The 27777-nt window shown below is 38.7% G+C and overlaps 1 protein-coding gene across 2 annotated transcripts in view; it reads right to left on the bottom strand.

The window, feature by feature from the left end:
* SLC44A3 (solute carrier family 44 member 3) overlaps positions 1 to 24348 on the bottom strand; it is a 40608-nt gene extending 16260 nt beyond the window's left edge. The window contains exons 1-11 of one of the 2 annotated variants that reach the window (XM_067300900.1): positions 24270 to 24348; positions 23776 to 23883; positions 21745 to 21887; positions 20993 to 21129; positions 19521 to 19614; positions 17758 to 17927; positions 17104 to 17193; positions 16322 to 16446; positions 14525 to 14711; positions 5982 to 6147; positions 463 to 619 (exon numbers count right to left, since the gene is read on the bottom strand). In XM_067300900.1, coding sequence (XP_067157001.1) covers positions 463 to 619; positions 5982 to 6147; positions 14525 to 14711; positions 16322 to 16446; positions 17104 to 17193; positions 17758 to 17927; positions 19521 to 19614; positions 20993 to 21129; positions 21745 to 21887; positions 23776 to 23883; positions 24270 to 24296 — 1404 coding nt within the window. In that variant the 5' untranslated portion in view covers positions 24297 to 24348. The remainder of the gene's footprint in view (positions 1 to 462; positions 620 to 5981; positions 6148 to 14524; positions 14712 to 16321; positions 16447 to 17103; positions 17194 to 17757; positions 17928 to 19520; positions 19615 to 20992; positions 21130 to 21744; positions 21888 to 23775; positions 23884 to 24269) is intronic. The other variant, XM_067300901.1, reaches the window with a different exon arrangement.
* Positions 24349 to 27777: the final 3429 nt, after the last annotated feature.

Below are 27777 nucleotides of genomic sequence, written 5' to 3' on the forward strand. Positions count from 1 at the left end.
GGATCCTATGCAAATGTCTGGAATAGTTCTTATTTCACATATTCTTTTTATAAACTCACGTCACAAGACAGGTGACATCTTTCTATAAAAGACATTTTATACTCAAAATAAGAACATCATTCTTAGTTAGTTTTTCTATTTAAAAATTTATGATGCAAAAGTTTTAAATAAAGCCTTCTGCCAAATTTGCATTTCCCTCCACCTTTCATAAAAACTTTACATGTAAAAAGTAAATAAAGACCTTTTTAATGCTGGTGCTTTCATATTTTAAAAATATCTTAGTTGAGAGAAAAAAAACGTAAACTAACTGAAAAGACTTTCTCCATGAAGAAAATGGAATAAAATATAAAATCCACATTCTATCATCCATTTTTTAAGCAACACATATATTCTTCACAATTTTTTTCCTGAATCTCACCTTTTAACTACTAATTTTATGGTGTTACAGGAGTATATACCTACCTTTTGTTTTAAGAAATTATAAAGGTACAAGAGAAAAATCCTTGGTATTCTCAGTATTGTGATTAAAAACGACCCTTTTACAACAGTTCCTAGATGATAGCAAAAAAGAACTGATATGGAAGACAGGACTGGGTGACGTGGTGGGCTATTTTTATTTCTAGAAAGAAAAACAAACAATTTAAAATGTTTCAGAAACTGTTATTTAAGAAGATATACATTGTATCATTTCAGGAAATTTCTGGAGATTTAAAGAATTAATCTGATATCTTCTTTAGCACTTAAAACAACTTCAGTTTTCCTATTGACTTCATCTGAACATTCACTGTAGTCCAAACGAAAGTAGCCAAGTTTAAAACTTTTATTGGATTAGTTTAACTCTTAAGCAATGACTGTTTTGATGTATTCAGTAATGGAGAAATATCTAGAAAAACCTTGTACGGAAAATATCTGAAGTGAATAACATCTGAGAATTGTACTTCCCTGAACATTTCTCTTCATTTTCTGTCCTCTCTTTTCCTCTGCAATCTGTTATTTGACTGTTGTTGCAGCAAGAGTTTAGTCTGAAGGAATGAATTCACTATTTCTGTTTCAGTGGTAAAACTAAAATCAAAAAAATATGACAAGATCTCATGTGCAAAACTGAGATCTACTGTCTACTTTTATTGTCACAGCTTGGCAAAATTTTGTTTTAAATTTTGCTCAAATAATTAGTATATATTTCTTATCAATGAGCAGGGTGTGTTTTAAATGGAATACACAAGCAAAGAATTTTATACTATATATTAAAAAGCTATGAAAAAGCTGTAATGCTACTGCACAGTATTGTTTTGGGGTAACAATGTGTATTCCAAAATTGAAAAGGAAAGAAAAAAAAAAAAGAACAACCAATAATTGACATAAGAATCCCAAATACAGACTTTATTTTCTTGATTTTTATAAAGGCCAGTTTAATGTGAATCCTTTACAGAAAAGAGTATGACACAGCTCTGAAGAATTTATATGAAAACCAAGAAATGAACTTAAAGCCATTCCCCATCCCTCTTCAAACACTAAAAAAAAAAAAAAAAAAAAAAAAAAAACATAAACAGTATAAATAGCTAAATGAAATGTTTTGGAAGATTCAAAAAATACTGATTAACATTCACAAGTTATCCTTCTGTAAGGCAACCCTTAAACAACAGAAATAGTTCTGAAAAATTTACTCAGGCAATATAACCAGCAGCAGTTTAAATAAGCCGTTAAGTAAAGATCAGACCTTAAATCACAAATAAGATGTTCTATTTCTATAAGTAATTCTTTCAAAACCTCTTATCTCAAAAAAACTAATAGTTTACAGAAGAAACTAAAAAATAAACAGGAAGAGATAAGAGAGAGTGACTGGGTGGGGCTAAAAAGGTCTATAAATATATTTTTATTAAATCCTCACCTCAACAAGGATTTAAATCGTACACAATATGTCAAGATAGCTATCACAGTTCTGCAAGAATCCTGAAGGTATCACTGCAGTCCTTTCAAAAGGCTAGCTACTTTGTATCTGAAAAGTTAAATTTAAATATGCAAATATACCACATTATTTTAAATAGGAAATTCCAGGAAAGCAGTTGCTGCATTTATTATTTTTGGTCTTACAACTTGGGGAACAGCTTGGGGATACTGGAATTTTAACTGAATAAGCCTTTCTTAAAGGCTTCAAGTTTCTCTGGTAGAAACATACACATCCCAAAATACACGCGCTTTCCACCCATACAGTATCATTGCTCCTTTTATAGTATCTTACATATGACAGTCTCGGTCAGACCTCAGAATATAAAATCTGCAAGTTAAATGTTAACCAAGCGTAAGACAGACAAAGGACAAAGTTTACTCTTGTGTTGATAATTTACTTGCTGTTGAAGAGAAAAATGAAGAAAGATTTTGATTTTTTTCATCAGGACTGATTAATGAGCAGGAATCACAGGATCTGCAGTTTGGTTTAGATAAATTTCAACATGTTTGGAAGCTTTTCCAAACCTTGTCCTAGCAAAGGAATTCTCTCTGGAACAGGCCCGACAAGGTTGCTTGTTGCTTTGCCTTGAAACTGCTTACAAAAAGAACAAAGCCGGCTCAGAACAGGAACCACAGGAAAGCGGCTAGCTAACCACGGTAACAGCGACCGCTTGGGACTCGGAACAAGCTCAAGATCCATTCAGTCATCCACCTATCCCCAGTTACCCCAATTACCATCACGGCTGAAGTTTCACCCAGCTTTTCTACACTGTATGGTTGCAATCCTGAAATGACTTCAGCACAAGCCTAGTCGTGCGCGTGCATAAGCTTTTGTAGGCGGCTCATATCGTGCAATGAATTCTGTGCATGGAGGCTCCAGTGCGTGGACATGGTTCCCTGGGGCACACAACAAGGTATCGGGCAAAAACAGGGATCTGCCCGCATAGAACTGGTTGCACAACTGGTCAGGGCCACAGCTCGATCCCCCCGTTGGTACTCTTATTTCATTATTTACCGCAGGATTGCTTGATTTACATAGAACACCACTATTCCAAACTCCTGTGCATCTGTACTCAATACCACATCATCTTTTAACTGTTTTATTTCCTTAGTGCTGCCAGTTGTCTTTATTTTATTGTGAACTCTGTGATATTTGATATCTTTCTTACTTCCAAGTTTCTTGAATCAAGTGATCACACATGAATCTCACCTTTCATTTCAAAACCACTTCTTGTTTTTTGTGAAGAAAAATTCAAACTAGAAGACCAAAAAGACTTAGATAATTGAAAATAAAAAAATGCATTTCTTTAAAAGCCTGTCCCCTCCCAGAGAGGGGCAAACCCTCATCTCACTGAAAAGGCAAATACACACATAACCCCTAAGCACATCAAGGTGAAAATAAACCTTTTCGTAAAATAGCGACACTAACAAAGAGGTTTTCTTAAAGCCTGAGCCCATTTCACAAGTCATAAAAAGTAACCGTTAAATAAGTGTTATTTATTTCATTAATAAAACCTTTCAGTTATTTATGTTTAATCTGAAATAAACAAAAGGCAAAATCCATTTTCAGCGGCAGTGTTGCAGGTCAAACATATGTCACCTGTAAAACTAATCCAGCCCAAACAACTCCCTACCCTCCCTCTTCCTAATCGCACTTGTGGCTGCTGGCCACCCAGCACAGTGCTGCATGTGCTGCGGAAGAAGATTTCCGCAAGGAAAGGCCAGGCCATTTCCTCGGAGCATTTACTAGCCAATAAGAAAGTCTGTGTGTGAGGTATCAAAAACAAACTCTTGTGACATGTCTTTATGACACTGCCCCAAGGAATACATTAAAAACACACAGCAAACAAGCTTAGAATTGCTGGAACAGCTTGAGATAACCCCTGTCCTTAACGATGCAGCAGCTCTGCCCGTTCACCATCCTCTCCGGTTCCTTCATTGTTCTGGTGTCTCTACAGATCTGTGCTGGCAGCCTAAAGGCCAGGAAGCGGGATCACCACCACAGAAATACCACATTTCCCTTCCCAAGCATAACTCTCTCAACACAGTACATGTCACCTGGCAAGCAAGAAGAGGGCTTAAAAGCATCTGTGCAAAATGATTTCAATACAAACGGGAGCTGGAACCTTCTGTTCTCTGCGGCCAGTGCCTGGAGCAGGAGAAAATAGCTGGAATGCGGACGAGTCTAACCTTAGAGTAGTAAAAATCATCACAACTGCTTCTACAGCTGCTTCCCTGCTCTGCATGAAGACATGGACAGTGTCTTTGCCTTGGGGACTTAGATGTGTGTCTTACTAAAATGCACTGCAGCATGCAACCCAGTGAAAGGCAGTGAAACCTCCTTCCTTTCCTGTGCTTTCTCAAGCAAGCCCTTTCAAATGAATCCTTAGTGCCCCAACATTCAGCTTTATGATACAACCATCAATTGCTAAAGTTTGAGAAACACAAATATGCTTAGAAGAAAAGAGCAGCCAACTATGCACAGAACCACAAACATGGCAATTACTTGTGTTTAGAGCTTCAATCAGAAAAAGGAGATGACATAGGAAATGGGAGTCCCTCTCTTTTCAGGTCCTATCGTGGCATGTAAAATAGCAATGTGAGATTATGCCACTCTACAGATACCAACCTTGTTTAAAAAAGGAGCATTTTTGCTTCTGTCTACACTATGAACATCTTACTGACACCAATTCAGTGACAAAAAACAACACTTGAAACTGTGGTGGCCACTGCCACCAGGGGTTCCAGCTTTGCGGCTATGGATGGAACAGAGCCACCGTCAGTCGCAGAGGGAAGTTCTCAGAGTCAACTCCTGCAAGCAGGGCCTATGCTGCCTTCCCTGCTGGATGGAGGAGAACAGAGTACTTGAAAATCTTTCTGCAGAAGGCTTTTCTATCAGAAACTGAAACATCCAGGGATACAGTCTGAGGAGTGTCAACAGTAACCTTGTGCCTAAGCTTTGGAGAAGCCCAAAGCCTTACCTCCCAGCACCCCGGCAGCCTGAGCTCCAGGCTCCCTGGGCACTCTCCTGCCAGGCTCCCAGCCTCCAAGGCAGCTCGCCTGAATCACCGTCAGGCCACCTTCCTCAGGGGCTGGTCTTCCAACACATGGAGATTAGCATCATATTCCTCTACTATAAAATGAAGAAATGCCTTAAAATGCCAGAGTTTTTCACAGACCAGAAAACCTCATTACAGGAAGTGGAGTAGAAGAACACAGCAATGAGGTTAAGAGAGCTCATAAAACATTTATGAATAAAAATGGTTTTAGGATACAACTCTCTTCACTGTCAAAAAAAACCCAACAGTGTATTACTAAAATTAAATCTTCCCCCACAATGTCAGCATAGCACCATGCCACTTCATGAAAACAGTTTAGTTTCATTTTACAATATTACAAGAAGTGGGACAAACAGCATAAACCATGAAAAGTAAACAAGATTTTTCCTCAGTTCCCCCACATTTATCTGTCAGGGTAACACAAAACTCAAGAAAGTTTGTTTACACATCTCTAAATTTTTAATAGTGCTGCTAAAGGACTTGCACTTAACTGAAAATATCTGCACAGAATGAAAAAAAAATACAGCAGACCAGGCACTAATGCAGACAGAATAAATGAAAAGACAGAGCAAGGATGAACACTTAGGAAGAATATGCCTATGAATACATGAAATTACTGAGGAGCTACATATTACATCTCCATTTGGAGCTAATGCAGTCTCCTGGGAAAGGGTCAACTGCAGCCTGTCCCTTATGAACTGCAATTTCATTAGACTCAACAGAGCTCTACTGGCTTGTATCAAGGATCAGCTTGACCCAATAAGTGTAGAGGTAAGGGTGAGTCATACTAATATCATACACATTGTAAAATCTTATCCAAGATCTTGCAACAAGCAACATTATTTTAGATTAAACTGAATTCCAAGATATTGGCATAAGTTGGAACCTATTTGATAGTACTTTTCCTTAGAAAGAGATAGAAAGTAATTGCTGAAAAAAGTGCAAAAAGTATACTTTGGGCAATTCTGCACTTACCTGTTGAAGTAACAAGTAACCACTGCTCCAGCAATCGTCATTTGCTGACAAGCAAGAATGAATTCACTAGTCCAGATAAGGCCAACAAAATGGTACCATGCCATATAGTGAATTCCAGACAGAGCTCTATATTCTACTTGTCCTCCTGAAGTAATCTGTGCAGTGCCTGGAATTGGGATTACATCACACTATTAATAAAACACAGCAGTCCAGAACAAAAAAAGTACATAAAAGAGCTTTCGTACCCTTACTCTTAACTTTTCTTCAATAAAATTATATAAAAAGCAGGTGTTACTTATTTCTATCCATTTTTAACAAAATTAGAGAGCTAAAATTTTGCAATTCAAATAGAATTTTGAAAAATAAAATCTTATAAAGCACAAAGGCTTACATTTAAATTGGGTCTTAAGCAGGGCTGCCAGCAAAGTCAAGAGCACAACTATAAATCAGTAGAGATTTCTGAGAAAAAATTACTCAAGATTACTCAAATGCTTCAGAAGTAAATGAAATCCCTTAATTTTCTTCATTCAAATTTGAAATAAATTTGTAGCCAGTTGTGAAATGCTTTAAAAATAAATTTTCTCTACAAGAAGCAAAAGAGAAAGATTGCTGCAGAAAAATATTAAGGATACATATGTAACATTGCAACAAAACAAAATTACTATTCTAAATACTATTACTAATTAGAACCATAGCAGAACAGGTTTCCATTGTCTATATTTTGCAACTTTTGTATAAAATAAAGCACACAAAGAAAGCATTTCCAAAAATACTTCCAGAAAACAGAATGCAGACATCTGTATGGTAATAAAAGCTCCAGTGTTACTAGCATACTGAGAAATATTAACAAATGCACTTACTCAAGCTAAAATTTTTTGTCTCAGCTCCTGTTAATAATGAAGAACATATTCCATATACAAAAGATGGCTTTTCACAACAAGCCAGAGTAACTCAGGCAACATTAGCAATCAAACTTTTCCTTATGCAATCCCATCTATGCCACTGGGCTTTGAAGTCTAGTCAGGGAATGATGGAATCAGGACATTCCTAGTGAAATGTCTCTAGGGCTGTAACCTGGCATGTTATTAGTTTACCAAGTCTCAAATCTATTACCTTTAAAGATAAATATATTCACAGAATATAACGATCTCTGGAGGTGAGTAGTTTCTTATTTTAGCTCCACGAAAGAAAGAGCAAAGGAATATGTAGTATTCGCTGCTGCTGCTAGAAGAGCATTATAACTTCAACTTTAATTCTTCATGTTTTCCTACAGCTCCAAATTCAAAAATACCACAGACATAAAGCTATTTATGAAACTGTTCACTTATCTTTCCTTTTTCTTCTATAGCAACAGAGTTCATGCTCTATAATAGCTGAGAGTAGAAGCAATAAATAATTGTTTTCAGCAATACCATCAGGTTTAGAGAACCATTACAAGTCTTCAGAACCTCAATCCATTTGTCTGTAAATTATGAAATATAATTCTACCCTACACAGAGTAGTGTTGCTAAATTATTTTTGAAGTGCTTTGAAAGGATCAAAAAATGTTACATGGTTGCATAATTGTTATTACATAGTTAGTTCAAAGATGCATCTGTCTTAAAAAAAAAAAAAAAAAGCATTCTTTTACTCCTGCAACATTAGCACTACAAGAAACTCATCCCTCTCAGATAGAGATGAGCTATTCTCTGTTCAAGATTAAAAAAAAAAAAAGTCCATGAACAGATTTATAGCTTACAAAATAAGCATTCTTCCCAGAGCTGAGTCAATCTTATTCTTAGCATTCTCATCATCAAGACTTGCATCCATCAACACAGTACAGCTGGCCTAAAGGAGGAGTTCATAGGTCCTATAACAGACTAGATCATCATGGCAATCTTTGCTGAAGTGCAAACACAGACATATTTTCTAGCTATTTTATTTCTGAAAGGCTATCAATTTTAACAAAACAGGAAAGCTCTGTAAAGTGCTGTAAGGGCAATCATTCACACAAATATTGTTGCTTCCGTTATATTCAAACGTATTTTAAGCCTGTGAAATGCAAGATACTTGATGCTGTGAAAAAGCTACAACTCTTACCTCAGATTTCTTCTCACAGACTCTCTCAGCCCTTCTTCTCCATCCCCTGCCTCCCTTTTATAAGCTTGGATTCAAAAGCTATTTTTCCTTTTTAAGGGAATTTTAAAGGATAGATTCATTTACTTTGATACATTAAAATAAGCTCTCTGATATACCATTCCTTCTTGTTCTGAATTCAAGGGATTTTTCAGCTCCCTTACTTCTTCCAGAAGCTCTAGACTACCATTTTCCTATAGCACATACAACTGGCCAAATATGCTCATTAATCATAGTCCATAGCCCTTACTGAGGAAGCTGTGCAAATGATGCAAACAATAGCTCAATAAGACACAAACAGATCTCCTACTTCTCCATTTTTCTGCAAAGGCATTATGTCATTTGATAGCAGAATTAAGCACGTTTTCTGCCGTACAATCTACCTGAATATTTCTTTTCCAAAAAAAGGCATATTTTAGGCTTTGATTCTCTAGCTTTGTCATAAAGATTGACAGATGTCCATATCATAAACTAATTCTGTTTGCTTTTTACTAACCTACTGAAATAGCCATCTGCACTAACAACAATAATGCCTTTGTCTTTCCTGGCCAACCTTGTGCATGTGTGTATACGTAGCACTGTGTTCTGCTCCATGAAAGTCAGGCACGTCCATCCATGAGTTCACCTTTGATCTTTTCACTGTCTAGGTAAGGAAAACTGGTTTTGTTACCTCACAGAAATCTGTTTTCCACTGTAAACACCTGCATCTGACTGATGGCCTGTGCTTGTGGGCCTACCATGCATGTATAATTCTGATGGCATTTGATGCTGTTTTTTGTATGTAAAAGTATGTCAATATTAGTAATACAGATAAACTTTTAAGGCTATCCTTGACACCCTGTTGAAAAAGTACATGCCCTTTTCCTTGTCACTCCACTGTGATCTATCTGTTCATGCAAGCTAAACATCCTGAACAAAGCCTCGAAATATGGTTTTACTTTGCCCATAGAACATTTTTCCTCCAACTGCATAATCACAGCAGAGACTGCTGACAATGAATCTTTCTGGTGTACTACAGGTGCTTAGTGGTAACATCAAGAAGTTAGTAAAGAACTAAAGTCTCTGCAGCTGAATCACCAAATCTGACAAAATCTGATCAGTGCAAATGTTGATCTGCTGCAAATATTTCTAAGAAGTGCTGTTAACAATGCAGTCACAAGTGTTTGCAGCAGAATTCAGAAAAATTTCTCCATCAGACCCTGTAGCCCAGTGCTGTGCCATTATGCAAGTCAGCACAGCAATGCAATGATCTAAAAGTAGTGTGTGCAAGCAATATCATTAGCTACATTTTGGTGCTTTCAGATTTATATCATATGCTCTTACATGGCAACAGCTACTGCAAGTTTTTGCTGATGCCTTGGGCAGCAGGCTGTTTTAAGGGGCTAAAATTCCTGGGAAGTATATTTTAACAATTCTTTTATCGGAAACAAAGAACCACCGATCAGAAAATACTAACTCAAAACCTATTTATCAATTCCTGTTAACATGACAATATGATCTGCATTTAACACTTCCCACTGCTAAATAAGGAAAGGTTCTGGCATTGTACACGGAGTCTTTATGCTTCCCCCACAGAATTTATTATGTTATTTTATCTATCCTTTTCCATGTAGTAGCATTTACAGTTAAGCTAGCTGACTGTAATTAGAATGTCAAGAATCCTGCAGGAAATTTGTTTTTACTATTGGTTTAGCTACTGCACAACTTTATGTGGCAGTTTTATTGCTCATTTGCCTGTAGGATGCACTTTCATTACATGAAAATCGCGCACTGCCATCGCATCCTACGTTATTTGCACAGCATTTATAGCATGTGGATTTCACAGCTCCTGCGTGCTGTAAAGTTGAAAGAACACGTTTTGCTGTGCCACATGGCTGCTTCAGTTCTGTAGTAAAATACCACACAAATTAGCAAATAATAAGATTCAATAACCCTAAGATATAACAGCTTTTCCAAAGCACAGCTGAATTCCATTCCTACCCAACTAATGGTTCTAACTAGTGTCATTGTTTGTGCTGTCTCAAATCTTTTGGAGTCTGGCATTTCTCCTAGTTTTCTAGGTTTGGAATTCACTCAGTCTCTGCTGCTCTTACACACCCTGAATTACCAAGGTACTTAAGCAGGTGCCTATCTTAAAATGCATAAGTAGTCCCACTGATTTTAGTAGGATTATACTGTGTTTCAAGCTAGTCATGTGCATAAATACCTTTCCAAGTAGGGGCTATAGTTTTCTGTGGCTCCCAAGAAGTCAGTCTCTTCTCAGAGCAGCATTAACTTTTGGAAAGGACATAAACAAGGTGTCTGTGTGGTCATGTAAAGATCAGGTGCATCACAGCTGAAGCAAGGATCAGGTGCTTCAGAGCTGTAAGATGCACAGACACCATAAATATTATATAACTATAGGAAGTTTAAGGAAAATGTTAAGAACAGGTACACCACAGTAGCAAGCCAATTTCACTTGCCCATCTCTCCCAGCTTTGTATTAGATAAAAGACTAATGTCTTCCTAAGTATTTCATTTTTCCAGCCTTCTTAAAGTCTAAATTTAAAATATTAGCTTAGCCCCAGAAAACATATTTGTTAGAATAAAAAGTCAAAGTGACAAAAACAAGAAAAAAGATACGTGTTTTTTGAACTGAATCCTGGCTAAGAAACTATTTGACAAGAGAGAAAAACTGCTCAAAGCAAGCTCATCGTGGGAATTCAGAGAAGTACTATCAGCCCTTGCAAAAAGTCCCCAAAACTCAAAAAGCAGAAGAAATATCTTCCATATATGGAATCGGTTGATTCTAGAAAAGAAGTGGAAAATACAAAGCTGTTCTGCCAGTGCATTATGAATTAGATAGCACTATACTTATTTGTTTTTACAGGATCACAAAGTACTAGTCATTCTAAAACAGCAAAACAACCTGCAATGTACCAACCTCCTGTGAATCACTTTAACAACAGCCAGCATTGCAGAGGACTCAAATTTGGGTTGAAAACTTGAAATAAAATTTAAAGGAATATTCTCAATACCAAATCTAGCCTATTGTTTATTTGTCCTAGTTTTGAACTACAAAAAACGTGAGCTGTTGTTTACCAGGTAGAACAACTATCATCCTCTTGCGGACACCAACCTCCTGTGTCACCTCACCAAGCTACCTCAGTCTGTGAGCTAGATAAAACAATCCTTCGTTACCTCACCAGATGATTAAAAGGCTAAAATTGCTTTTATTGTGTTTGAACTCCTCCCATGAGAAGTTATTCTGTAATAACAGCAGCTGTAAACAACTGAGCAGGTTCAGGAGAAACTTTCTTGAACCACTTTATCGGCACCTAGAGGGCATGGACACTGCTGCACGCTCCCCATTTCCATGTTTACCCTAACAACTCAGCCCCTGGCCTTTGCTAATAATTTGCACTTGTTGGTTAACAACAGCCACCATTTAATGTAGACAACTTAACAAAAAGAATTATTAATACAAATGACAAAATTAATGGAAGTTTTAATCAGAAAAATCAGTTGAGTGCCACAGAGTGGCATTTTCTACCTGCACTGATACTTAAAATTGGTATTATTTATCAAATGCACATTCTCTCCTAAATATCAACACCCTAACTGCTAAACAGTAAAATCTTACAAGGATTGGTATCTACACTAAAAATATCCTGGCAGAAGATCTCAGTCAAAACATATCTAGATTCCTCACATAACAATATATTGAGAGTTACAAGTGCCTGGAAATGACTTTTCCTTCCTATGCTAAATCTGCAAGAAGTCAATTCTTTCACAACTAAGAGTATCCTAGAAACATTACCATTGCTCTGCTATGCAGAAAGATTGTGCTGCCTTCCGTACCACCTTGTTTCTATCACTTTGGAAAAAAACACTTGGGAAACATTTGCCTTCCCATCTAAGCTAGGGTAAAGACAAAAATAAAATACCTTTGAGCCAGGAGATGTCTGCTGCACTATAAATGTTACAGAAGGTCACAACCTGCTTGAATTCTACCCTCCAAGCCAGCAGAAAAAAAAATGCTGAGTGGAAATGTCTACCAGGAAACAGAGAACACTGTGTAACCAATGAGGGAAAACAGCACAACATGGAAAAAACATTAAAAGCCCCTCAAAGAGAGTTTTCATTGGATTTTATTTCCCTGTGAATACATGTGGAATTTACTTTGGGATATAATGTGCAACTCACTACCTTCCTGAAAAGTCCTGCAGCATCCAGAACATATCTGGCTATCTCCCCACCCCACACTTTTATCATCAAGTTGTTTCTGTCTAATGAGCTAAAATATATCTTCTAATGACTGCTGCATTTTGAAAAGCTTTTGACTATGACAGACTCAGCTGGTATTTTCTAAATTTAGAAACACACATCTTCATATTAAAGTACTTGAGAAAATTCCTATGGGTAATGTGCCGGCTCAGCTTAAAATCAAGAATGTATCTCTTGCTAATATTTCTTGCTAAATATATATTTAGCAAATCTGTGTGTTGTCAGACACTTTACTTACCTGCTATTAGATTTACTACAGTTAATGTCTGATCTATATACAGGGCGTTAACTACTTAAATTGCATCTGATCCAAGCAGGTGCATGAAAAGCAATTCTGTAACTCTACCTAAAAATGAACAGTTGGTTGATAGCTCAGGAGACACTACTTTCAGTAAAGGACCAGACTGAACTGGTGATGAGATAGCCCACAAGGCCAGTTTGAAAATTACTGCTCATCTGGTTGATACGTACATAAATGGGATGAAGATTTTGTGGAAAAGCTAACAGCCACACAAAGCTTTATCTGGCATGTAATAACATCTCTGTAAAGGAAAAATCTAACTAAGAGGACTGTGGAGAAGAAACATCCATGACATCCTTAAAGCAAAGTGAATCTGACTATTTATTCAGGCAGGAACAACTCAAGAGAGACTGCAGGTTGAACATCTGGCTTCTCTGGGTCTGACAATTTTGCAGGAGAAGCAGATTATCAGCCAGGCAAGTGCTTCAAGCAGGCATTTCTGACAGACATCAGCTACTGGACAAATGGTAGCAGAAATAGGGAGACCTTTGCAAACCTGCATGACTCTCCAGCCGAAGCCGGAGAGAAACAAACCCTTTCTAGCCTAAGCAATGGGCCACTGACTTGCAATACCAGCTTGGACTCGGACATTCTCACATGCTACAAGTGAAATGGGATTTGTACACAGCCAAATTTAACAGAACAAGGCTGAGATGGCAGCAATAGTCAAGGGATGGGGATGAGGTGCTGGGCCTACAGAGATAGTTTTCTCAAATGGGCTTAGCTACAGAGAAGTTGGAGGCTTTTCTGGCCTAGGAGGGATCTGTACGCCTGTACAGAGGAGTTACTGCAGCCCAAGGGTTGGAGGAAGGGCAAGACAAAATGACAGCACATAAGCATTAGCAGGGCTTGGCTGCATTCGGTTTTCTAAGCAAAAGTACTATACAGTTTCAGGAAGAAAAAAAAAACAAAAAAACCCCTCAGAAACAAATAAAGTCCATGACAAGCAACTGCCTCTATCTCCTCTGTGAATTCAGCATCTACTCCAACCCCTAGGACAACAGTGAACTCCTAGCAGTGGTCCTAGAAATTTAAAATGCACAAACCCCCAAATCATAATGCTTATGTGCAAAGGCTAATGTCTCCTTGAGAAGTTATCCCCATAGCTACGCATACCAAGTTTAGCTTCCTTTCTTTTGGTGATGTTCCTCGTAAGGACAACCCTGTTCTCCCTTGGGTGTCCTGATGCTGCAAAGGCCAGCATTCCAAATTATCCCAAATTACTCCTGGTTCAATGAATGACAAATCTTATAATGATATGTCCCTCAGTAATACTACTTTCATACTCAAAATCTGTTCTTACAGATCTTTCATATTATGATTCTCTATCTTCACAAAAAACCTCCTCTATATTAACTTACCTTCAGAGGTAAGGACCTCTGGAGTAATTCAAATACTAGTATACCAAGCTAAATAAGTATAGCAGTTTTCACCAAACTACTGCTCAGAAACAACACACTGTCTCCAAGACAATTGGACATTGTTTTTCTCATGGGAGATTAATGTTCTCATTTAATAATAACTGCACTAAAAGCTGTCTCCTCCCTTCTGTTACTTTCTGCATTTAAATACATCAAACGTACTATATCTTCCATAACCTAATCATAAACTAAATAAATGAGAAAGAACAAAAGTAAAGCCCACTTCTAGGAACAAAAATATCTCTTCAGTAGTGCTCACAGAACTATGGCAATGCTGAAGACTCCAACAAGTGTAAAGGAACATGAAAGAAAAGGGTAACACAGCTCTACAACAGTGCTAGCCCACATTTTGCACCCTAACACCATAAGGTCCCGTATTTAAGAAGTGAACTTAGGAAACAGCTGGTATTCATCCCAAACCATGGAAAGCATATATTTACCTGCAGTTCCTAAGCTAAGTAGCACAGCAACCCAAAATACCCAGAAGACAATGAGAATCAGAAAGCTCCAAAGTGGTTGGAACAAGAGGAAAGGAATTCTGCTGATTATTTTGTTAACAATCTGGAAGAGCTGTATTGTGAATTGAAGCCTCTTTCTTAGTAGAAGTATGAGGGAAAGCAGAACAACCTGTTACAGGAGAGAAAAAAAAATCAGTTTTTTTTTTTTCTTAAAAAAGTATTAAAGTTGTCAAATGTGGGGTCAGGGGATATGGATTTCACAAAGACATTACAGCAAGGCATTTTACATGAACTTACTGTGCACTAGAAATGCTTTCTGAGACACTCTTTACTTTCTCAAAGAGCTTGTGGCTTAAAAATCTCATTTTATGAAATCATGTCGCTATGGTTTCTTTAAAACAAAATAGGATCCATAAAACTGTGACTCACCCAATGAAAACAGCCCTTTTGCTTTAATGCAATGAACACAAATGTATGTTACATGTTACACATTGCTTTCATACACCCCGTATGTTACAAACATTTCAACTTCCTTCCTACTAGGTCAATTTGCCATTGTTCACAATGGGAGGAGGAACAGTCCTTTTCTGCAGAAAGGACAGTAGCAAAGATAAACAGATTTGACAGTTGTGTATGTATGGAGACAAAGCATACATAAAATGAAACTTCATTTAAAGAAATTATTTGCTTCCCAAAAGAAAAAAAAGCAAAGGCAAAAACTCCACAAGATCCCATGCCCTTTATCATTTACAAAGAAGTATGAAGAGCATTTAAAAGAGAGGCTGGAATTTATAAAACAATAAATAAAACCAGTGGCAGCTGTTCCTCCACTTTTCTTGCCTGCTCTACAAAGAAGCCATCTGCTCTTAAGAGAAGAGTAACCTGCAGTAGTGGATGTTTCCAGAGCTCTACAAATGACAGTGAAAGGTATTGGAATGAACATGTTTACAAATGAACTTACTATTTTATTATCTACAGAAGTAAAAAGGTAATTGTTCGTAACTTACCAGGATATGAAAAAATATGTATATATATATGTGTGTGTGTAACACATTTGTATCTGTCACTGTAAATTGTCAGACTGTTCATATTTGGTGAATCCCATCCTATTTTGTTTTGAGGACAGCAGTAATGTGATTTTGACAATTCATGAACAAATTCATGACAAATTTTTTGCACACTTGTATTGAGCAATGACTTCTTTAACACTGCAATATCAGAGTGGAAAAAATCACTTTAAAAGTGGTAAGTCACAGTCAGGTTTCCTGCTGGGAAATAAGAGATCAATGAAAGAAGAGCAGAATTTACCCTTGTAACTTGAGGCCTAAACACTGACCTGCTGCCTAAGCTTCATCCCATCCCCTTTTATAGTCTAAAAGGGTTGCCATCCCTTTCTTCTACTGACAGGGCAGGTTGAATCCACAGATCTCATATTCATATGCAGCCAGTGCCCCTCTGTTCACTCAACATGATTTTCCAGTCAGCTGATGCAGAGAAGAATGGGAATGGAACTTAATTCCTGCATTTCTACAATACCAGCACTAACGGTGCTTGTACAGGGTTTCAGTGTGGCAGAAAGCCCTGTCCTGACACATGAATTTCATGATGAAGATACAAAACTATTTAAATGCATATAAGCAGACCTTTTCATCCATTCACCATTAAAAATTTGAAAGGAATGAGGAAGCAGAAGTATTTTAATTGTTGCATAACCACTCGAGTTCAAGTTTTAAAGTTACAGCCTCTATCTGTCATTGTTTACTGTAAAATGCTACTCACTGTAACTATTGTAGAGAAGATAGCATATCCAAGTAGAAATTTTATATTTTCCTTTTCGGTTTCCAATTCAGTGCTGGGGTCATTCCTGTAGTCATAATAGAGCCACCAAAGAACACCTGAGACAACTGCAGCAAACACAGATCAGTATGAAGGCCAACAGTACTCCACCGGTTGTGGCACAATCTATATTGTTGGCAGGTTGATGTCTACTTGACATCTCATGATTCTGCCACTCTTCTTCCTAACTCAATTTCAGCTGAGGAATACTGTAGTGTAACAGGGAGCTACAGTATCAATGATGGTCTGTTAGTCTGAGGTAAAAATGCAGCAGAAAGTTTGGTTTTCTTGCTGTCTTCCTAAAACTCAGCCATGTAATTTCATTCAGGAGGTAAGAAGTATAACTTTTAAGGAACTTCAAACTTCAGCTAGACACATTCTTATAGTTCTCTCTTTATAAAAAAGGCAATGTTAAACTTTGTTAAACTTTCTTTGAAATGGAAGCATTTTCATACCTGCATTCATCTGCCAGAAGAAACATAATTTCCTAGCATCCACATATAATTAAAACTCATCATCATCCCAACACTCCACGGCTGGAACACCACAGCCAGTTTTGGCACCCAAAAGCAGGCAGGGTTCTGCTTGGAAATGGCTGTGCTAAGCTTAAGCTTACTGAGGATGGCTGTGGAGAAACAGGTTTGCTGTTTGTTCAGCTGCTTTTCCTTAAGTTCAGTGAAATGATCCATTTAACTAAGCTCATGCTAAAAGCTAAATATACTTACATAGCAACCCAAACACAACCAGAGCAATTAAAGTATGGACCAGAAGTGTTTGAATGAACTTGAAGGTTAAAACCAGCATAAAAGAGAAGGCTGAAAAATATACAAAGCAAGGTTATTATGAATGTTACAACCTATTTAATTTAACTATTATTTACTTTAAAGATAAATTATAGGTTTTTGCAGAATTTGGGTTTTTATTTCTAAACAATGATCTCAAAAGCAACAACATTTAGTAAAACTGGCAACCTTTTTAACATTTAAAACACACAATTATCTATAACTTACTAATAACAAACTAATAACTGAAATACTTCAGCTTGGGAATCATTAGATTTTCAATAATATTTTTGTATAAGATTTAAAATCAAAATGCTAATGTTGGCACTATTATTTTTTTCATCAATAGTTTCTAACAGTCCCCTGAAAAAAGGTAAATGATGGATGCTATCTACAATGCAAAGTCTGATATCTCAAAGGCCCACATTTCATCTATTAAAAAGTCTTCTGATAATAAACATTTTTTAAAAAACAACTCTGCCCAGAAAGTATGAAAAAGATCAGTACTTTTAAATTAAAAATATAAAATTGACAGAAACATTTGAAACTTCACATTTTAATCAGACATTATTGTACCCTTTTTATTTATAACCTTACCTAGTGAAAGGACACTCAGTCCTATTACAATATCTCTTCCTGCCAATATTCCAGCCAGAATACGGTGAAGAGCATCCATTTCATTAACCATATTTATTAAGACAGATGCATACTTGGAATAGCATTCAGGATTTTGTGGAACACACCGATTAAATAATGGAAAAGACTTACTGGAAGGTTAAAAACAAAGATGGTGAAAAATGCTCATTACTGGAAATATGGTGCCTAATTCAGAGACCAATTCTGCTGCTCTAGTTCAAGCCCTCTGCAGTACCCCACCAGCACCCTCAACACAGTTTTGCAGCACCAGCTGACCAGTGTGACCTGTAACCTCACGGGTACCCTCCCCACCTGGGAGACACCTTACACACGGAGTCTGACACAACAGGACACTGGGAACTGGAGCAGTCTGTTACAAATGGTCACATGGTGACCATTTTTATGTTGCATCTGAAAAATGAACTCCTAGCAGCATCATGCCCGTATCATAGTGCCAGGTCCATTCAAGACCAGCCTGGGCAAAAAAAGTGAACTGCTGTCTCAATCACCAACAGCATGTAGCTCCTATCCAATTACTAATCTGGTTTCACCTGCTTTGCTCCCACGTGTTTATGTAATAGCTAAACTCATGCTAGCACAGCTGTAAGCTATGCTGTTATAGGTAATTCTAGACCACAAAATTGCATAGTTTTTAGGATATTTAAGCATACTAAAGGCTGCATCAAAACAATGTTTGTAAGGTAAAATTAACCCCACTAAAGATTTACATATAAAGTTATCTGGCACTCCCAGCCAAGCTTCTTGAATATATTTATTGCCACTCTTTGGCAATGCTGCACTACATCTATAGAACACATTCATACCTAAAAAGGAGAAATCTGTTCATCAGCACATTAATACTTCTCTGACTAGCTTTACTTCTACTAGGAAATGTGACTAGGTAACATAAATGACTGTGGTGAGTTTTTTTGCCAAATGGAAAAAAGCATAAAATGTCAAAGAAAGAAGTAAAACATGCCTATCTTTTCATCAATTTACATGCCTTCCTTTGATCCACTTTAAGTAATGCTTTGATGTGTCTCCTGCTCTCTTCTGTTTTTTTCCTCAATTTTCTCATGTTCAGAGCAGTAGATGAATTAGCTCTGCAAGCATGGAGATTCCAATTTGCTGTATTTTCATGAAATGGTAGAATTTAAAACTAACCTGGGGTTTAAGGATTTTGACTCACAAATTTGTAATCAAGAAAAAAAAAAATCAAACTAAAGCAATATCCAGACTTTATGTGCTGTCAAATGCTAAAGACAGTCCATCTGCCCAGTGCCTTCCACAGACATATGTTTCAAGCCAGCTGGATGTGAACTGACTCTGACAGAAAATTTCTGCGCTCAGGATAATATGCAAAGCCTGCTGACAGCACAGCACCTTTTCCTTGGCCTTGAGGGAGTGAGCAAAAGTCTGTGCAAAAGACCTTGCAGGTAGATAAGTCACTGCTCATGTGGGGTGCAAAATAAGGGCTTTGTCCCTGATTTGGTGAGGAAAATCTCTAAAGGGTGGAGGAATAGCTTTCTTGTTCATTCTGTGGGACAGAAAACAGTGTTCACATGCACACACACAAGAATGAATAATGAGATATGTGCAAAAATAAATAAAGCAAAAACATTTGGATTGTGAAGCATCAAGTCAAATACAAAACATGAGGAACTAATAATTCTTAAGAAGCTGTTTGGACTCAAGGGTGTGTTAAAGTACCTAGTAATTCTTACCTTGGTGGAACTGGCAGTGTGGGACATAGCTCAGATGCCTTTGGATTTAGTGTGTAACTGGAAACATTCAAGTTGTAAACACAGAGATAAGAACCTAAGAAATTAAAAAAAAAAAAATTCAATGGTAATTTAATATTAGTTAAAGTCTGTTTTGGGCAAAAACTCTTTTTCAGGTAAGTTTTGGTTTCACTTCTGTTTTGATCCCTTAGCAGGCCATATCCATTAGTGATATTCTAGTGGGCATGTAAATAACAAATTAGTTAATGGGTAAAAATGGGTAAATCAACCTCTGGGGAATCTAGTCATCTAGACTTCACTACAGTTCCCATTTACTGATCTTCCTGGACAGCAGGCACACTATTTGTCCCACAGTGCTATACTTCAGGTCTAAACTGTTAAGACTTAAGGCAATGGAAAAGCCTTCAATGACAGAAGCTACAAAAGAATTAGGCCTTTCATGATATAGAACAGAATACGTATCTATCAAGAAGCTAAACGTTTTCCAGGCTAAGTACTGCCAGGTGCCTAATAATACTCTGCTTCATTATGTAATGCTTCTGAGAAAGGAATGTTTGGATGCATTCAAGCCATTCAGAATGCAACACTGCCATCTCTCTCAAGATAAACACAAAAGCATTTTTAGTGTGTGGATGGAATTTCACGTAATTTCATTCAGTTACACTGAAATTACTTATGCAATATCACAGGTGTTTACAGCATTCTGTACATACCAGAAGATGGCAAAATATTCCAAAATGAGATTAAAACAAATGTCATTTTAAATAGCAATTCTTGCCAAACAAAACAAGAAAACCAAAAGGGATGGAATTCTGACCTCCAATACACACAGCTAATACTCATGTGGTCTGCAGTTTATGCATACCCCACAGACTAAGGGTCAGGCCACAGTTTATCTATTTGCTAGAAATGAATGAACTGGAGCCGCCCCTTTTGCCCAATAGTTACTTCTGACATCATATTCATCTTGAATAGCAGAATAAAAAATAAAATAAAATAAAATAAATACTCCATGGAAAACTTTGGGCTCTGATTTCTAAAGGGATAACAACTTTTGTATATCACTGGAATTAATAACCCCACTATAGTTTAAAATCAATTTAAAAGAACCAGTTGGACAAGTTTCTCAAATAACATGAGCTGTATCCACCTACCGGCACCCCCAGCAAACTACACCAGCTCATTTTCAACAGCCAGTTTTCAGCTGGATAATCTCAGCATTGGGCAGGAATGAATCAAGAACTTTTGAATTCTTTGAATAAGAGAGCTGTAAGATTTCTGAAAACTGCGGCTTTGAATAGGTCACAAAGAAGTTTTATTTCCTGTCATTATGGACTTCTCAGGAAATGAATGGTAAGAAATGACTCCCCAGCGTAGCATGCATATCAGTAATAAAGTGAAAGCTGCTCCGCTGTTCTACAGATACATTAAGATACTCATACTCTGCGGCATACCATTGTTCCTTGCAAAACTCCGGAGGTCTTCCAAAGAGCTGAGTTGCTCTTGTGGACAACTAGACACACACAAGGAAACTGAACTGATTTCGAGGCTTTGCATTTCCAGGTTGCACGAATTAAGAAAGAACACATACCTAGGAAGAAAAAAAAAAAAAACCTCTTTTCAAAAAACAAGATTTTTGGCAAGATTTTTGGTATTCATACATTTAAATTCTGAGCCTTCTTTTCATCTTTTTAAAGCATTATAATGCAAAAGAACGAAACAAAGATTTTAAAGCTAAAAGTTAAGAAGTAATTTGAGAATATGCTACGTTTTTTACACTTTATTTTATATTCTTATATGGAATTAAAATGGCATCCCCCTGTCAAGGGGAATCTCATTCTAAGGGGGCTAGTTCTGATGCACAGGAATCTGACAGGATGACTGGGAACATCAGCATGAAGCTTCTGTAAATACAAAGATTTGTGCATACAGAGTGACTGCTGTTTTGGCAAAAGTCCTATTTGCCATCCTATTTAAGAAGAAGCCAAAATAAAGGATTAAAATGTAGCACATTTTCAAATCCCATCTTAACTTTTAGCTTCACTCACTATTTTGCAGCGTTCTCACACTTTCTTATTTATGTCTTTTAATATAGGCATGTACATGCATGTATGTATACAATCAACAACTAGAAGATGTATATCCTATGAAGTTATGCTCAGATCTCAAACATTTGTTTTATTTAGGCATTATCTGATGTACTTACTTTTTATTAGTCATGTCCTGTCCAGAAAGGGGTGCTCCTTTTACAGGAGAGTTCTTCCTACCACATATGTTCCCGAAGCTGTCATATCCAAGCACAAGTCTTTCTGCAGCACCAGCCATCACAGCATAGCCAGTTATAAACATCTATTAAAACATTTTTCTTGTGAAATCATGCTACCATATCTTTTCCCTCCCATTCCATAAACATCACTTTTAACCCATGCATTTTTGTTTTGTGAAAGCAAACAGTTAAATCTAAAGTTCATCCCTGTGCACAGGCCAGAGCAAGTAATATGGACAAGTTAAGCCCTATTGTCTCTTTAGAGTTTTTCCTTATTTATTGCAGAAACTGGAAAGTATATAATTAATTAGCAGAGCACCACAGCAGAAGAAAGATAGGACTCATGATTAAAACAACTGGAAAGAAGGTGCCAAAGAGCCTCTACCAGAGTTTCTGTGTGTCAGTAGGCAAGGTCACTCAACTCACGGTTTTTCACTCTGGCCGCTAACTGCCTGTTCCTCATTTTTCAGGGTGCCCTTCATGACATACCTGGCCAACATATCTGCAGAAATGTTGAGTCCTTGCAGATGTTATTGAATTTAACCAGAGGTGTATTTTAAACATGTAAAGTATAGTTAAAATGTAGGTTATCTCAAATTTCAGGAAGATGCATCCTTTTACATGTGTGGAAAAACCTGGAGAGAGATCCACAGTGTGGATTTAGGTGTCACTGCACTGAGCTTTTAGATGCTCTGCTGCCTGATGGAATTGCCACCACTGAATGTCAGTTCCCAGTAAGCCTCAGGGGCTGTGAAGCACCTCCACTCACTGAGTAGGGGACACCCCCTGGTCAACACAAGACACTCTACCTAGGAGTGCAGCTTAAATCCTGCTCTTGTGCACCATGATGAGCCAAAAAGCTGCTTGAAAAGAACCTTTCCAAGTGCCCAGAAGCAGCAATTCTTTTTCTGTGAAGTTTGTGAAACCCTGAGCACTACTTTACCTAACACTTTATTCACAGCACTCCAGTTATCGAAGAACTTGGTGATTCGATCATCTCCTCTGTTTCATTGGGTGTGAACCGCATTTCACATATACAAAGGACAATATGAGAGGCTCTTGGCTACACGCCAACTGCTGGCAACAGCAAATCTTCTCAGTCCCACTTGAACCATTACTGCTTTGCATGGAGTAACTGAATATCAGAAGTGCTGGAGAGAGACTGTATGTATCAGATCCAGCACAACTGCTTCATTACTTAAGATTTAGTGCCTTTGCTATTCCAGTGGATCCTGGGAGGTCTGGGAACCTACATTTTAGAGGTAGGCACTTAGAGTGGCTACAAGTACAAATCCTTTCTAGGTCTCTTTGAGGCTGCTGCTTCTTTAAGCATCTACATCCAAACGTAGAAAGTCTAAAAACTAAGCATTATACCACATTTGGAATACCCAGAAAGAAATTAATCATTCTGTATTTGATAAAGAGTTCGGATTGTGTGTGTTAAAGCCTTGGGACACAAAATGACTGAAGAGGATAAAAAGTAACATTAAATAACCACCCACTCACAGAATAAGGCAGGCATCTCATGGAAAGAAGAGTACCTCATCATGGAATTAAAAATAAAAGAACATTTGCTAGCAGCAAAATTAATCAGGGAGAAAACTAAGGATATAATGGTAGGAAAGGGGTGGGAGGAAAGCCCTGAGGGGACAAGGAGAAGAAAGCTGGTAGTGTGGAGTAAGGGCAAGCACACATTGGCAGATTAACTGATTTGCAGAAAAGTAAACTCCAAAAGTAAACTCCAGTCCTATATATACATGGAATCTGAAACATATGGGCAGAATTTGAAGTCCATGTAACACACGCTGCGATAGAGCACTGCACCACCACAAGCTCTGCCAGTTCTGTTCCAGTGCAATCCTGGGACCCTAATGTCTATGCCCGTATTTATTTCACCTTAGATTTAATATACTGTAGTGCAGAGTCCCTTAACTCTGAAGGTCATTTCTCTTTCAAGGGAAACATACTTACCAAACCAGCCCAGAAAATAAAGAAGAGAAACAACCAGAGGATGTCTGTGCACTTTCTATAAATGAGTGGTCTCCATTCCCTCAGTTCAGAAACACTATCTTCAGGATCCTAAAATGAAAGAAAGGAGCAGGAAAAAAAAAAAAAACCTCTGAAACTAAAATCAAGTTTAAGGTGTCTGAGACGCTCCAGAAGAGATTGCACACGAAATGCCAAACACTCGGTAGCTTTATGGCCTTTGAAGTTACTCCGCTCGTCCGGCCCGCACCCGCGGTGCCAACAGTGCCCCGCCAGGCGCGGAGACGCTCGGGGCCCCGCGGCCCCCGCCGGCAGCCGCCGCCCTGCCCGGGCCGGGCCGGGCCGGGCCCCCGCCGCCCGCAGCCTTCGCCCCGTCCCGCTGCACCGCCGCGCCTGGGGCGCTCCCGCAACCACTGTCCGCGCCCCCGCGGCTGCCCCGGGCCCGCTCCGGCGCCGCGGGGTGCCCGCCCGGCGCTCACCTGCTGCCGGCCCCCGCGCCGCGCCATGATCCCGCCCGCCCGTCGGGCAGCGCCGCACTGGGCCGCGACGCGCCGCGCCGGGCTGAGCCGGGCTGCGCGGGGGCGGCGGCGGCGGCGGGCGGGCCTCGGGGCGCCGCAGGTCGGTGGCGGTGCCGGGCGACGCTCCCGACGGGGCCGGCAGAGGCAGAGGCCGAGGCCGAGACCGGGGCCGGGCCCGCCCGGCAGGAGCGCCCCGGGGCCGGGCGGGGGCGGCGGCCGGGGGACCCTCCGGCAGCTCCTCCGCCACCGCGGCCCGGGGCCGCCGGCCGCCTCCCGAGCGCTTCCCCCCGTGCCGCGCCGTGCGGCAGCCTGGCTGCGGCGCCGCCTGCGAGCTGTGCTTGCTACAGCAAAGGGCGTTTTCTCTCCCCCAAGCCTTCAGGCCCAGCACGAGGAGGCGCGGGGGGATACAGCCCCGGGGGCAGCTGCCGGGGCGGCCAGGGGACCGGCGGGCTGCTACTTCAACGCTGCACGCGGTAGGGGGCGGACGGCTGCCGAGTGCCCGGTGCAAGCACGGGGGAGTTCACGTTCCCTAAATTCTTAAAATTATTTTCCTTGGAAAAATTCAGCCACTTTCTTTCACTGGGGAAAGCAGGGCTTTTGCAAAGGGGGCAGAGCGAGGCCTTCGGGCGGGCCGAGGCCGCGGCGCCCGCCTAGACCCGGGGCTCATCCGCAGCTGCAGGTGTGCAAACGTACCCTGGCTGCTTCGGGAGGTTTGTTTTTCACCACTGTGGAAATTACTGTAGATTTTTCTACCGTTATTGCCAGTACAGTATGCGGTCCACTTCGTTGGGAAAAGCCAACTGATATCCATTTGGCTGTTCTAGCTGCATTATCAAAATGCCCCCAATCAGTCATAGATCTCCCTCCCCCCTTTTTTTTGAGAGGGGTACAATTAAATTACACTGACATTATTGAGCTTATGTATATGTTAGATCATAATTACCTCTCCTGGACATTAGTATGAATTTTGTATGCACAGGAATAACCACACTGAAGTAGATCAGTATTGTGATTTGAATGACCAATGAATGCAGAAACCATCAGCCAGTTGTAATGCCTGTTTTCTTATGCTGTCCCTGTTCTATATTTTCACTATGCTCAGCTCAATAACATAGTCTAAAGACAACCAATGTTATAAATTAGAAAACAGTATGAAAAGTACATCTTTTTTGCTCTTCCATGAAGATCAATGCAAAAAATGTCATCTTTAAGGAGCAATGCAACATCTGCAACCACAGTAAAATAGAACTAAATGGAAGCTGTTGTGAAAAGCTGTTTAAGAACTGGTACAGCTTGTGCAGGAGACAGAGCATTTTTGAAGCATTTTTCTTAGAAAAAAGTATTTATTTCAGTGTCCAGGCAAAAACACAGAATGAAACTTCGGTGACACATTAGTATAGATGTGAAGGTAAATTGCTAATATCAGAAACTGGGATAAAAAAAAGAATAAATCTCTGCCCCAGAGTATTTCATGCTCCTTCTAAGCTAACTGGAAATAAATACAATTTGTAAATATAAATACATTTTTCTAAAAAGTTAATCTGTGTAGTGCTTCTGAAATTGATTTTTTTAACTGAATTTAATAGAGCTTAGTACAATTCTGATTTAAATTAAAAAACAACACAAATGTGGTTGCTGAGAAAACATGATAGGAAGGATCTCTAACAGTTAGGCTCACAATTCTTGTCTTTATCAGTGTTGTACTTTTTAATGTTTACTATTCATCAGTTGTACAATGTTTTAAGAATTTGTGTAAAATTTAGAATAAAACATTTAAAAATTAGTACACTTTGCAAAAGTAATTTTGTGTCTGCAGAATCTAAATAGAGGACATACAATAACTTTTCCATAACTTTATTCCATCACTAAAGTACATATTGCACTTTTAAAATACATGGTAAAAACATGAACAAAAGTAAAACTCATTTTCCCTTGAAATATGAATTTCTGTAAAATTTCATGTGAAATGCTTAACTCTTTTTCTGTAAAAGAAATCTAGTATTTTGAATATATCAAGAAAAACAACTAAAATTATTAATAATAATTTGGAACTTACTTAGACACAAAGAGTAACCTTATTATCTGATTGGGAAAATCATTCAAAAAGGACCATGCCAATGATGAATGTTAATATTAGAATTTGATGGCTTGCTGTCATCAAATGCTAATATTAGCTTTCATTGTTGATCTGCCCCTTTTTGAATTATTTTCCTTAAGCTTTGTCTTACATTCTTATTGTGAATAAAGGAAAACAGCAAGTGGAACAAAAAAAAAATTTTTTTTTAAGCCAGATTCCAAGCAGCTGAAGTTCCTGGGGGAAAAACAAAACAAAACAAAAAACCCCCCCACAGAATCAGAAGTAAGGCCTCCTTTTAACAAACAATATCAATCATAATTCTTGTTTCCCTTCAGTCAGGATAGGAAAAGTCATCTTACACTTGATAGTAAATTCTTCAAGATTTTGATAGGATAAATTTGAATTGTAAATTAAATATTTTAATTGTAATTTTTTTTCTGAATTTCAAACATGATCAAATAGATCACATTCTTAGCAGCTGATCAGTAATTTTATCTTATGTCACTAGGTGGTGATCTGCTCCATCGTTTAGAATTACAAAACAGATTTTAGCTCAGTGTAGAGACTTATGTTGTGCTTAGCAAATAGTTACAAATGAAGATTGTCATGTTACAATTGAAAAAAAAATCCAGGAAGCAGGGCTTATATCTAATAAAGGATTTAAACACCCGTATCCAAAGTGTAATACTGAAAGCTCCTGCTCATTAATACTGTCCAATGCTTTAAATGCCCAAATTGCCTAGATGCCTTAATTAATCATTTTGAAGTTTCTGTCCTACCACTTCCAGGTATCTTTTGAACTTCTGGGTGACAGTCAATATTTCATCACCTTGCACAGGACTTAACAGCTCAGTGATAGCTCATGCCTAAACTCGGTCAGGGCCCAGAGAGCTGGCGTTCCTCAGCATGAGGGTTCACTTCAGCGCGTATTCTCAAAATATGCCTACCCTGAGCACAAAACTGGATGAAGCCTACAGAAATTGCAGTGGCAGCTGCAGAGTTTTCTCCCTTTTGGAGCAGCCTGGTGGCTGACACTTGAGTGGGAAGTGAGTGGGCTCTGCTCAAGTTCCTTTCCTGCCATGTACACTGTCGAGGGGAAAGAATACTCTGCAGCTCTTCAGTGCAGGCCTTTCTATGGCCAGGGAAAAGTTTGGTTTTACAGCATGGGAAGGAGTCTGGTTTGGCAGCTGCATAGTTTAAGCACTTAGTGGAGAGTAGGGAGTTTTAGAATTGCCATTTTGTAGAATTGTTTTCGGTTTTACTTGAAATAGGAATGGGTTTAAAAAAAAAATTCTGGAAAAAGAATATTGGATCCAGGACTGTTTCTGTTATTAGTAGCCTAATGACTTGGCTACAGAGGTGTACACTGGCTTATGCTCTCTCTGTAGTGAG

This window comes from Apteryx mantelli, chromosome 8 (assembly GCF_036417845.1).
Source record: "Apteryx mantelli isolate bAptMan1 chromosome 8, bAptMan1.hap1, whole genome shotgun sequence".
Classification (NCBI taxonomy): Eukaryota; Metazoa; Chordata; class Aves; order Apterygiformes; family Apterygidae; genus Apteryx; species Apteryx mantelli.